The following is a 13697-nucleotide window of genomic DNA, read 5'->3' on the forward strand; positions in this document are numbered from 1 at the left end:
GAAGCCGCTGACAATCCCAAACTCCCACACCACAAATTGAAGGTACGCCGCACCCTAAAATAAGCTATCGAGGTGGATCTCTTCTGAGCCTGAAGCATCGTAGCGATAACCGCGTCTGGATACCCTTTCCTTCTCAACTTCGCCCTTTCAAGGGCCAGGCCGTAAGACCAAAGGGGGAGGGATCCTCCACCATGACTGCTCCCTGCAGCAAGAGACTGTCCTGCGCCTGGAGCCGGAGAGGACAATTGAACAGGAGCCTGAGCATATCTGCGTACCAGGGACGTCTGGGTCAATTCGGGGCCACCAGGATCACTCGACTGGGATGACTGGCAATGCGAGTCAGTAACCTGCCCACCATAGGCCACAAGGAAAAGGCATAGAGCAGACCCCTGGGCCAAGGTTGTAGAAGAGCATCAATGCCTTCCGAACCCAGCTCTCTTCCCCTGCTGAAGAAACAGGGAACCTTCGCATTGAATGCGGTGGCCATTAAGTCCATCACCGGCATCCCCCAATGGGCAGCTATCTGATCGAAGGCCAGAGGGGAGAGTGTCCACTCCCCCGGCTCCAACTGGTGGCGACTGAGAAAGTTCGCTTGCACATTCTGTGACCCCGCTATATGAGCTGCCGTCAAGAGAGAGAGATGAGTCTCTGCCCCACGGCAGATCAGGGCCGCCTCACACACTAGTGGTGCACTCCTGGTGCTCCCCTGATGGTTCACGTAGGCGACCGTCGTCGCATTGTCCGAGAGAATTCGAACTGGGCAACAACGGAGACGAGACAAACTCCCGAAGGGCCAGGCAAATCGCTCGCATCTCTGAGCGGTTGATGGACCAAGACACCTCCGTCGAGTTCCAAATGCCCTGGGCCGTCTGTTGCGAGGCAATGATCCCCCCCCCCCCCCCCCCAACCAGTCAGCGACGCATCCGTGGTCACGATCTTCCATTCTGGGGTTTGAAGAAGAATGCCCGACACCAGATTCTTTTGAATGAACTACCAGTGCATGATTGTGTGCAGACAGGTCGAACATGGCACCCGAACTTCACAATCCTCCAAGAGACCAACGGATCAGAAGGTGCCACTGCAGGGGGCGCATGTGAGCTCTGGCCCACTTTACAACGTCCAAGGTGGAGGCCATGGAACCCAGAACTTGCACATAGTCCCAAGCCCGCGCGTTTGGAGTTTGGAACAGAGCTCGCAACTGACCCTGAAACCGCTGTGCTGGAGGTGAAGAAAGAGAAACTCTCTCTGTTCGGGTATTGAAGCATACTCTCAAGTATTCCAGCGTCTGGGAGGGCGTAAGGCTGCACTTTGGGAAGCTGATCACCCAACTAAGCGATTGAAGCAACCCGACCACTCTGTCGGTTGCCCATTGACTCTCATCGAAAGAAGACGTCCGCACAAGCCAGTCATCTAGATAAGGATGGACTTGAATCCCTTCATTTCTGAGATAGGCCGCCACTACGACAAGGACCTTGGAAAAAGTCCAAGGTGCTGTGACTAGGCCGAAAGGCATCGCTTTGAATTGAAAATGACGACCGAGCACTGCAAAGTGAAGAAAACGCCTGTGGGGAGGCCAAATTGGAATGTGTAAAATAGGCCTCTTTGAGATCGAGAGACGCCAAAAACTCCCCTAGCTGTACCGCTGTGATCACTGGAGGGTTTCCATGTGGAAATGCCGAACCCATAAGGACCTGTTGACGCACTTGAGATCTAGGACGGGTCGCAAAGAACCACCCTTTTTTGGCACCACAAAATAAATGGAGTACATAAGTAATGCCACACTGGGAAAAGACTAAGGGTCCATCGAGCCCAGCATCCTGTCCACGACAGCGGCCAATCCAGGCCAAGGCACCTGGCAAGCTTCCCAAACGTTCAAACATTCTATACATGTTATTCCAGGAATTGTGGATTTTTCCCAAGTCCATTTAGTAGTGGTTTATGGACTTGTTCTTTAGGAAACCGTCTAATCCCTTTTTAAACTCTGTTCAGCTAACCTCCTTCACCACATTCTCCGATAACGAATTCCAGAGTTTAATTATGCGTTGGTGAAGAAAAATTTCTCTGATTTGTTTTAAATTTACTACACTGTAGTTTCATCGCATGCCCCCTAGTCCTAGTATTTTTGGAAAGCATGAACAGACGCTTCACATCCACCTGTTCCACTCCACTCATTATTTTATATACCTCTATCATGTCTCCCCTCAGCCGTCTCTTCTCCCATGGAGTATCGACCGTACCCTCTTTCTCCTGGGGGTACAGGCTGGACGGCTCCCAGTCGTTGTAAGTTGAGGAGGGTATGATGAACTGCCACACCTTGGCGGGAGATTTGCAATGAGATTCCAGAAACGAGTCTACTATCGGACGAGCCAATTTCAACTTGTAGCCGTCTCTGATAACATCCAAGACCCATCCGTCGGATGTTACCCTGGTCCACTCCACCAGGAATAGGGACAGCCTGCCCCCAATAACCGGCTGGAGATGGACAGGGCCCCATCACTGGGCGGACCTGGCTGCGGGATGGTTTCTGCTACCGGAAAAGAAGGCCCATTTGTCACCTCGAAAGGGCTGAGGTCTCTGAGAAGATCTTGCTCTCTGAAAAGAAGCCCCACGACCTGGGCGGTAACGACATGTATCCCTAAACTTAGGTCTGGGTCCCGCCAGTCGCACAAATTTGGACCTGTCCTCCGGAGGCGCTAGCCCTTAGAGTCACCAAGGTCCTTCACAATCTGTTCTAGGTGTGTCCCAAACAAAAGCTTTCCCCTAAAAGGAAGCCTTACCAGCCGTGATTTAGAGGCCACGTCTGCAGCCCAATGTCGCAGCCACAGTCAGCGAAGCGTGGTGACCGCAAGGAGAACCTCCTTCGCCGAAGCCCTCAAGAGATCATAAAGAAGATCCACAAGGAAGGCTAAACCAGACTCTAAGGCCGGCAAAACAGCCACGAGGTCCTCCGGAGAGGAGGCTTTCTGTACCCATGATAAGCTTGACCACGCCGCATAGGAGCCACAAACTGAAGCTTGCAGGGAAAGGGCCACTACTTCAAAGGACAGCTTCAAGCAAGTCTCCAACTTATGATCCTGAGGGTGCTTGAGCACCGTGCCACCCTCCACAGGGAGAGTGGTTTTCTTAGTGACCGCTGTGATTAATGAATCCACCATAGGAACCTTCAGCAAGTCTAAGTCAGCAGCAGGTAGCACGTAAAGACATAACATAGCTCTAGCAACCCTAAGCCCACTGTCCGGCGTATCCCACTGCGCCAAAAATAAGGATTTTCATGGCCTCATGCATATGAAAGGAATGAGGTGGGCATTTGGTGCCAGACATGATAGAGGGCACCGGACCTGTTCCCCCTGACGATTCAGGGGGTAAAATGACCAAAATCTCAAAAGCCCTAATAATCAGGAAGGGAAGCTCTTCCCTGCGAAAAAGGCGGGCAGTCGTCGGGTCATCCCCCTCCTCAGAAGGCAGGGTGACCTCATCTGCAAAATCCAATGATTCTGAGGGACAGCCCGGAAACAAAACCAGGCCATCTGTGTCAGATAGCTCCTCGGGATCCAAAATCTCCACCCAAGGACGTTTTGGCAGGAAAGACTGAGAGGCTGCAGCAACCAAAGTTTGCTGAGGAAGTGATGGGGCTGCCTGAAGAGAAGCTCCTGACTTCTTCAGAAGAAAGGCATTGTACATTAATAAAACAAAATTCATGGAAAAAGGAACTGAAAGGGACTCCCTGCTCCCTCTAAATTGCTTTCCTCCATCGGAGCCTGTGCCACAGAAGCGCGCTGTGCCTCCTCTCCTGTCTGTCAACCACCACGTTGCGAGCTGGTCGCGCCCGAGAGGAAAAAATGGCACCCGCCGACGCGCGCTGTACTAACTGCCCCGAGGAAACCGCCAAAACTATCCCCTGCGCTTCCGACTCACCAGACGCCTGAGGGGAACCCCCATCGCCCTGAACACCCGCTGTGGGCTGACGGCGGAACGACTCACACTCCCCCAATGCTGCTCTCCGGCCCCACACTGGGAGCAGCGCTTAGCCACCTCAGAAGGCACTGACATGCTCCACAAACGCCTGCCCCTCAAACAGACTCGGCAGTCCATCTAGTTCCTCCGTATGATTAAACAAAAACAAAAGTCTCTTTAAGAGACGCTTACCTTTTTTTTTTTTTTTTTTTACTCAGGAGAGGAAGGCAACACCCGATCAGGCCCACAGCCCCAGGCGACGGAGGAAAGGTAGGGGGAGACCAGGAGGGACCTGGCACCACCAGGTGTACACCAAAAGCTACAAACAGCCACTCAACCCCTGAGTGTGCTAAACTAGGCCCAAAGGACACCAGTAGCCAGATCAAACCAGAGCTGCACAGAGGTGTCCCTCCACCTGCTAGATAGAGAGAATACTGAGTTTTACTTGACTGCACAGGTCCACATATAGCAAACCTCGGAGGGTCTCTCTATCTCCACCTGCTGGTAGAGGGACACAACCCACACAAATCTCTGGATTGATCTGTGGGACGCTATGGAAGGTCCTTTTACAGTGGCAAACGGGAGTAAAAGAGGTATGTGGACAAATGATGGCAAATACTGCACGTGGGCAGACTGCACTCTCTAATAATGTGAATAAAACGTGCTGAATTACCTAAGGAAGGAGGGAGTTGACATTGTCCGATACTCAACTTGTGATTTAAGCAAGGAGAGGCTCCTGCCCTCTTAAACCGCCAATATTCTGGTGGTGGAGATGAAACTATATCTGAATTCAAGAAAGCTTGGGACAAGTACATAGGATTTCTATGGGAGTGAAAGGGAGAGTAGATGGCATGGATGGGCAGACTGGATAGGAATATGGTCTGCCTTCATTTCTTTGTGTTTCTCTGTAACTTAACCAAGAAGTGCGTCTAAATATGGGCTTGACTATCTAAAAAAAAATAAATAAATAAAAGGGGGCATAGCAATTTTCTGAAGGCAGCCACAAGGGGCAGGAGTGAGTGGGCTTTGCTTCTGCCCCCATCGCCCCCACTGGAGTGCCAGGAATATAAGAAGGCCCAGGAGGGGTGCTTATTGACATGGGATGGGAGGAGGGGGGACTCGATGGGGGTTAAAAGAGTTATGCTGGTCCAACTGAATACTGACCGGAACCCACATAAGCTCTGGTGGCCAGTGAAGCATCATTTAGCCCCAGATATTCTGCACATAGCCTAGCACTGAATATTTGGGGATAATTTTGCCGGCCATTGACTGCCACCAGCTGAAAATCTACTCATGTGTGGGTTTTTTTGTTTTTTTTTAACAGGAAACCCACCTGGCTTGCAGTGAGCACAAAGTTAAAACAGAAGCTGGGTAGGACAGCTAGCATTCTTAGCATTTAACAGCAAAGGAGAAGGACCATAGTAATAAGCAAGCACATGCTGTATGAGACACAAAGAATACTACAAGACCCTGAAGGAAGTATAATGCTGACAGTCCTGCATGGAACTAGGACATTGCTGTGCAATGTTTATGTCGCAAGCATCTATAACAGAAAGGAATTCTCATTAGATCAGAGCCAATGCCACCATGATAATTCTTTTGAAGTCTACACCACTGGAAAAAAATCTGCGAAGCTGCTCCAGGATTCTCACACAACACTTGGCTATGTGAAAACTTAAGCCATCCCAAGTAAGCCTTATGAACCCATCACATCAGAACAACCATACTGTTCAGTTCAGCCTTATGTCCAGAGTCCTCAACCCCCCCCCCCCACCCATAACTACTCGTCCTTCTCCACCACTAGCTTTTTTGCAACCCAAATTAACTTGCTGATTATGCTTTCTGTAATACAACTCAACTTTATGATTAACATTGTTTACTTGGCCACCTTTAAATCTAGACTGAAAGCCCACCTCTTTAACATTGCTTTAGACTCGTAACCACTTGTAACCACTCGCCTCCACTTACCCTCCTCTCTTCCTTCCCGTTCACATTAATTGATTTGATTACTTTATTTTTTTTTTGTCTATTAGATTGTAAGCTCTTTGAGCAGGGACTGTCTTTCTTCTATGTTTGTGCAGCGCTGCGTACGCCTTGTAGCCCTATAGAAATGCTAAATAGTAGTAGTAGGTACTGAAATGTGGGAAGTATCATCTTTTGACTAATGCTGTTCAGCCAAAGAGGGAGTTCTCTTCATTTCTCATAAAGCAGTCCTTTTACCAAGTCACGCTAAAAAGTGACTGGCACTGTTGTCAGCATGTGGGTTTTCTGCAAGCTGCAGCCACTTTTAGCACGGCGGTAAAATGGTCACATGCCATATATATATTTTTAATGGCCACGTGCTAATTTCCCCATTAGCGCGGGAACCTTTACTGCCACATATTTAGGAGGTGGTAAGGGTTCCCCCGCTAATCTGGTAGTCCGCAGTAATATGCCCACGCTACCCAATTAGAACAAGCACACCTACTCTCCGCTTATGGGCACGCCTCCTGTGCTGGAAAATAAAAAATATTTTCCAATGTGGGATTAGCAGGCACTAAGTGGAAAACTATCACGGGATGCCTTAATTTACTATAACTTTTCTATTACATTTTTCTAATATACAATTCAAAAGCTGCAACAGAGGTGGATCCTCCTAGTGTGAAATCTCTGTCCATCCACCAGTTTCCCTTTTCCCAATCTCAATGGGCATAAGATATAAGGTCCTTATCCACTCCAGAAATCTTAATGTACTAGGGCCAGTCCTAGTGCTATTATTTTTATGTCTTCATTTAATAGGGATGGGCAAGATCACTTTGTGAACTGTTTTGACAATCTCTTGCGTCTCCATTTCTGCCTCTCCCATGCTTTGAAGTGATCTTACCACCAGGTCTCCTGTTTAAAAAGAATTTTCAAATGTACCTTCAAATTTTCAAATGCACACACAACCAAAGTACTTTAGAAACCCTTTTTGGCAGTAAATCTGAAAGACAGCAGCTATAAATTTGAGAGATCAAGATCATAGTCTATATACCTTGCTCTTAGGAGTAAGAGGTTCATTATTGTCATGCTATGCACAAAACTAATCTATCTGACACTGCCCCAAGAGAGTCTGGAGTGAATGGGAGCATGAAAATGCATGTACACACATAACAGATTGGGAAAGTCCTGGAAAGAAGTTTAGAGACATTGTAGAGAAAAGGACCAACACTGATGGCGGCTGAATGAGATGCATAGAAAGCAGTCCCGGTTGTTGCAGTTCAGCTACTTACATTTTTCCTGTTTAAACAATGCCCAAACGAAGAGGCAAACAGAGAACTGGACCCGTAACTCCTGTTCTGCCGAGGACTGCAACAATTGATCGCTTTCTCTTATCGGGTATGAGTTCGGGACTATCCTCGCTGCCAGATGGAGCGGAGGGAGGTCTCCCGCTCCCCCGGCTTGAGGCGGAGACAACTCTCAGTCCCGAAGTGAGAATTCCTCCTCCGATGCCGGCGCCAACGTCAACTACGGCTCAGAGTAAGCCGTCTGAGCAAGTCTCGACGGGGTCTCCTGACATGGGCGCCGCAGTGATGTTAGAGACGCCGACAAGCCCCGCATCGATGGAAGCGGGAGCGAGCGGAGGAGTTGAAGAGATTGGGGAAGAACGCGGAGAAATAGGAGGATACTCGGAACTTTCCTCTTTTCCTGACTTGGGATCTCCAAGTAAGTCTTTTTTACCTCCTAAGCCTCAAACGATTACTTTGGAAAACATTTGGGAGGCACTTGTGGGTCTGGAAGCCTCTTTTACCCAGAAACTAATACAATTTACCCAGAAGTGTAATTCAGATATTGGAAAGATATCTGAAATAGAGACTAAATTAATTTCTTTGGGTAAGGATATGGAAAACAACTTTACAGCTACACAAAATTCTCAACAAATTCAGATGAATCTGATTAAAGAAAATATTTACCTGCAAAATAGGATTGAGATATTAGAAAATTACCAACGATCAAATATTTTGAGACTAACAAATTTTCCTAAGCAGTTTGCTATCTCACCATTGTTAACCTTCAAACAATACTTAACTGAGAACTTAAAGATCCCGGAAAAATCTCATCCACCGATATCTAAGATCTACTACATAGAACCTTATCGAAAAAAAAACTACTAACACAGGAGGATAAGGAGGTTCCTTTACCAGAGTCTTTAGATCTGAATTTGGATTTAACACAAAATTGAAGGCGAGAATGTTGGTGTAACAACTGCAACTCTTAAAGTATTTTTCATATTACAGCCGGACAGAGATTGGATACTCAAACAATATTTCCTAAATAAAAATCAAGATTTCTTAGGCACTCGAATTAGAATGTATCCTGATATCTCCAGGGCGACCCAAAGAAAAAGGCAAGAATTTCTTAAATTAAGGCCGAAGGCATTACAACTTGGAGCACTCTTTTGGCTAAACTTTCCGTGCAAGTGTGTAATAAAATTTAAATCAGTAAAATATGTATTCTTTGAGGCAAAACAACTGAATGCCTTCATAGAGGCTAGACTGAGAGATTCCTTGCCTCCAGCTCCAATAACTGTAACAACTTCAACTCCATGAAGATTTAAAATACCCGACTGCTATCATCAACCGTATAATTTCTAATTAGGAATTGGATTTCTGATTTATTAAGTTTTCCTTAAGTTTAGTATGGGCTCCCCATGTATTGTGGACTGAAGATGAATATTTAGTTTTAAAGAATTTGCCTACTTTTTTTTTTTTCTTTTTCTTGTAATTGTAGAAACTAATACATCATCTTTGCTGTATTCAAGATTTATGCTTGATGTAATAATTAAAATGTATAAATAAAAATCAAAAAAAAAAAAAAAAAAAGAAAAGGACCAACACTGGAGCAGAAAAGTGAACATAAAGTCTGTGGAAGAACTCTTGTTGGGGTTATGGATAAGAAGTGTTTGTATTAAGGCTGGGAGAAGACCTCGTGTTTTGAATGTAATAAAAAGAATAGTTCCCAGAAAATAATCTGTTTGCTAGTAGCATAGCAAGACAGAATGGTTTGAATGGCCTACAGGCAAAACTGAGCTCCACCACCTCTACTCACCAATCTGGCCACTGTCTTGACCTCATCCTCTCCTCTACCTGCTCACCCTCCAATTTCTGCGCCTCAGCTCTTCCTCTCTCTGACCATCACCTGATCACCTTCACACTACATCACCCTCCCAACACTAACCACTACTTCCAGAAATCTCCAGGCTGTCGACCCTCCCACCTTATCCTCTAGTATCTCTAATCTCCTCCCTTCCATCATGTCCTCCGAGACTGTCAAGAAGGCTGTCTCCACCTACAATGCTACTCTCTCCTCTGCTCTGGACACCCTGGCACCATCCATCTCCCATCCCACTAGGCATACTAATCCCCAGCCCTGGCTGACCCCTTGCACCCGATACCTTCGCTCCTGCGCCCGATCGGCTGAACGCCTCTGGAGGAAATCTCGCACCCATACTGATTTCAATCATTACAAATTCATGATATCCTCCTTCCAGGCCTCCCTATTCCTCGCCAAACAGGACTATTACACCCAATTGACTACTTCCCTCAGCTCCAACCCTCGCCGTCTCTTCGCCACCCTTAACTCCCTCCTCAAAGTGCCCTCCGCTCCCACCCCTCCCTCACTCTCTCCTCAATCACTGGCTGACTACTTCTGCGACAAGGTGCAGAAGATCAACCTCGAATTCACCACCAAACCATCTCCTCCTCTTCACCCTATAACCCACTCCCGCAACCAACCAACCCAGGCCTCCTTCTCCTCTTTTCCTGATATCACCGGAGGAAACCGCCCATCTTATTTCCTCCTCGAAATGCACCACCTGTTCCTCTGACCCCATCCCCACCAACTTACTTTACACCATCTCTCCTACTATCAACCCCCCCCCCCCCATCTGTCATATCCTCAACCTCTCTCTCTCTCTCCACTGCAACTGTCCCCGACACCTTCAAGCATGCTGTAGTCACACCACTCCTCCAAAAAACATCACTTGACCCTACCTGTCCCTCCAACTACCGCCCCATTTCCCTCCTACCCTTCCTGTCCAAGTTACTTGAACACAGCCGTTGCCTTGATTTTCTCTCCTCTCATGCCATCCTCTATCCGCTTCAATCCGGTTTTCTCCCCTTACACTCGACAAACAGCACTATCTAAAGTCTGCAATGACCTGTTCCTTGCCAAATCCAAAGGTCACTACTCCATCTTCATCCTCCTCGACCTATCCACTGCTTTTGACACTGTCAATCACAATTTACTTCTTGCCACACTGCCCTCATTTGGGTTCCAGGGCTCTGTCCTCTCCTGGTTCTCCTCTTATCTCTCCCACCGTACCTTCAGAGTACATTCTCATGGTTCTTCCTCCACCCCCATCCCGCTCTCTGTTGGAGTTACTTAGGGATCCGTCCTTGGACCCCTTCTTTTTTCATTCTACACCTCTTCCCTGGGCTCACTGATCTCATCTCATGGTTTCCAATACCATCTTTATGCTGACGACACCCAGCTTTATCTCGCCACACCAGACATCACTGCGGAAACCCAGGCCAAAGTATCGGCCTGCTTATCCGACATTGCTGCCTGGATGTCCAACCGCCACCCGAAACTGAACATGGCCAAGACCGAGCTTATTGCCTTCCCACCCAAACCCACTTCTCCTCTCCCCCCACTCTCTATCTCAGTTGATTACACCTACATCATCCCCGTCTCATCTGCCCGCAACCTCGGAGTCATCTTCGGCTCCTCCCTCTCCTTCTCTGTGCATATCCAGCAAATAACCAAGACCTGTCGCTTCTTCCTCTACAACATTAGCAAAATTCGCCCTTTCCTCTCTGAGCACACCACCCGAACTCTCATCCACTCTCTCATTACCTCTCGCCTTGACTACTGCAACCTACTCCTTACTGGCCTCCCACTTAGCCATCTATCCCCCCTTCAGTCCGTTCAGAACTCTGCTGCACGTATTATCTTCCGCCTGGACCGATATACTCATATCACCCCTCTACTCAAGTCACTTCATGGCTTCCGATCAGGTACCGCATACAGTTCAAGCTTCTCCTACTAACCTTCAAATGCACTCGATCTGCAGCCCCTCCCTACCTCTCCACCCTCATCTCCCCTTACGTTCCTACCCACAACCTCTGCTCTCAAGACAAATCCCTCCTTTCAGTACCCTTCTCCACCACCGCCAACTCCAGGCTCCGCCCTTTCTGCCTTGCCTCACCCCATGCTTGGAATAAACTCCCTGAGCCCATAGCCAGGCCCCCTCCCTGCCCATTTTCAAATCCTTGCTCAAAGCCCACCTCTTCAATGTTGCCTTCGTCACCTAACCACTATACCTCTACTCAGGAAATCTAAACTGCCCAACTTGACATTTCGTCCTTTAGATTGTAAGCTCCTTGAGCAGGGACTGTCCTTCTTTGTTAAACTGTACAGCGCTGCGTAACCCTAATAGCGCTCTAGAAATGTTAAGTAGTAGTAGTAAAACTGATGAGCACAAAATGTCCTCTCCCCATCCCAACTTAAAATATAAATACTTGAGCTGGCAGGGATCCTCAAGCTCCACCCGATAAAGACCTCCTCTGAAGGTGTCCAGAACTCTATGCTGCCAAGTTTAGAAGTCAGCGGAAGCCTTTTGGGCTGCCCACACATGCTCGCTTTTCGCACATGCAGGAGGCACCACTGTTGGCAGCTCATAACACTGCCAGCAACTGAATGGAGTTCTGGGCACCTTTTTAACGAGGTCTTCAGCTGGCAGGGCTTGGATATTCCTACCAGCTACAGCAAGGGTGCACAGTTGTTGATGGGCCTTGAGCACAAAATGGGTGGGCCCCTAGTGTCAATGTTTGCTGGTAGAACAAATAACAGGATCAGCACATTCTATCTGTTAAAGCAGACTACAAAGTTAGAAAAGATCCTGCTTTTCTTGCTTATTTTTACAACCTGCTTTTCCAAAAGTAACTTCACTTAGAGAATAATCAACCCCCCCCCCCCCCCAATAAAATGACACTTGAGGAGAATCCCCAACTATAACAAGCCCAAACATATAAGACTAACAAGGAACAAGGGAATTGCGACAGGCTTTCTGAGTACCTAAATCAGGACCAGATTACAGAATTGCTACTTTTACTCTGATATATTTGCTCACATTTCTTTAAACTACTACTTGACCTTTTTTTTTCTATCAGCCATGGCCTAGCCAATTTGGTTCCTTAACTGTAGGCCAAGACTCCAAATGATGGTCAAAGAAACCAACTTGACTTCCCTCTCTTACTGATCCTCAACTGTGATTTATGTTGAGTAGTTGCTCCTTATGATCCTGGCCAGCCACTTAACCCTCCATTGCTTCAGGTACAAAATTAGATTGTGAGCCCTCTGGGGACAGAGAAATACCCAGTGTACCTGAATGTAACTCACCTTGAGCTACTACTGAATAAGGTGTAAGCAAATTCAAAACAAATAAAAATAAGTCAGTATGGAGCCTAGTGAGTTATAGTCACAGATCATGCCCCTTACTCCTGTGTTGGCTTCCCATGGGGCAGAGCACTATGATACATAACTGCACAGTGCCTTCTATTGACCTGCTATCATGGCCTTGTATAGGCCAAATCGTCCTGATTGGGGGGAGGGGGAAGTCTTGTATTTTGTTTTCATCACGATCTTGGTTCATAATAACTTTCAAATGTTACAGTGGGGCACAGAAAATAATACTTTGGGGTGAATTTTATTAGTTATCTTGGTAAAGTCCACCAGTACAGTACAGTCTATCATCTGTTTGCTCATCCCCGTCTGTCCTTCCCCTGCCCTGTCATATAATAGAGTTTTTTTCATTTCCCCTATTAGTACTGTACACTGCTTCGTTGTGTTGTGCATAATGGCGGTATAGCAAGTACCGAATAAACATAGTTAAACGTGAAAAGCATATCACTCCCCCAGATCAAAAACTAACAGGCGTATTGCTAAAAAGAAACACTACAACCAATTTGAAGTTTACAACGGGATCCCTAACACACCATTAAATAAACACAATATTACTATCCAGTTTCGGTTGGGTAAAGCATGCCCTTAAATTCAGCGAGCCCATGATTTGTCCATAGCGCCCTATCCCACCCGACTTCTCCCCGGAAGACTGCACCTCCACTCTTTCTCTGGTCCCTAGCTGCACACCATCCCCTTTCCCACCACTCACCAGTCTTCCCTTGTCGGAAAAGACTCGAACAGCCGAGGCCCCGAAGTATTTGAGCAGCTCCTCTTTCTCCTCGTAGCTCAGCTCAGAGGGGAGATGCCTCACCAGGAGGGTCCTGGACTTCGGCACCAGACACACGCCCTGCTCTGCCATCACGTCACGAAAATAAACCGAGAGCACCCAGCAAACACAAGCTCACACAGCCACAGCTGCATCCCCCAACGCGACGCTCCTCCAAGCAGAAGCACCTGTAATGCACACCGTCACGAGCTTCCGCTTCGCAAGCATCGCGAGATCTGGAGCTTGAACGGTCACGACAGCCGCCGAGGAAACAAGAGGGCTAGAGTTCCTAGTTCCATGATTAGATCCGGGCTCGGAGTACTAGCGCCCCTCAGCAATTGACCGCCACGTGGGCGGGCTGCGTCTGGTCGCACGCAACATGTCTTCTCAGTCCTTCCAGTTCCCACCCCTTCTTTCCTGTTCTAGCTAGCAATGCATTCAGACTTCTCTGTTTCCCGGTCGGTGTGACTGTCATGTCAAAGCTTCCTGACAG

The 13697-nt window shown here is 47.7% G+C and overlaps 1 protein-coding gene across 2 annotated transcripts in view; it reads right to left on the minus strand.

The window, feature by feature from the left end:
* The window catches only part of RNPC3 (RNA binding region (RNP1, RRM) containing 3), an 85344-nt gene extending 71871 nt beyond the window's left edge, over positions 1–13473 (minus strand). Inside the window, exon 1 of one of the 2 annotated variants that reach the window (XM_030205435.1) lies at positions 13148–13473. In XM_030205435.1, coding sequence (XP_030061295.1) covers positions 13148–13297 — 150 coding nt within the window. In that variant the 5' untranslated portion in view covers positions 13298–13473. The remainder of the gene's footprint in view (positions 1–13147) is intronic. The other variant, XM_030205434.1, reaches the window with a different exon arrangement.
* Between the last annotated feature and the right edge of the window lie 224 nt (positions 13474–13697).

Source organism: Microcaecilia unicolor, chromosome 6 (assembly GCF_901765095.1).
Source record: "Microcaecilia unicolor chromosome 6, aMicUni1.1, whole genome shotgun sequence".
NCBI lineage: Eukaryota > Metazoa > Chordata > Amphibia > Gymnophiona > Siphonopidae > Microcaecilia > Microcaecilia unicolor.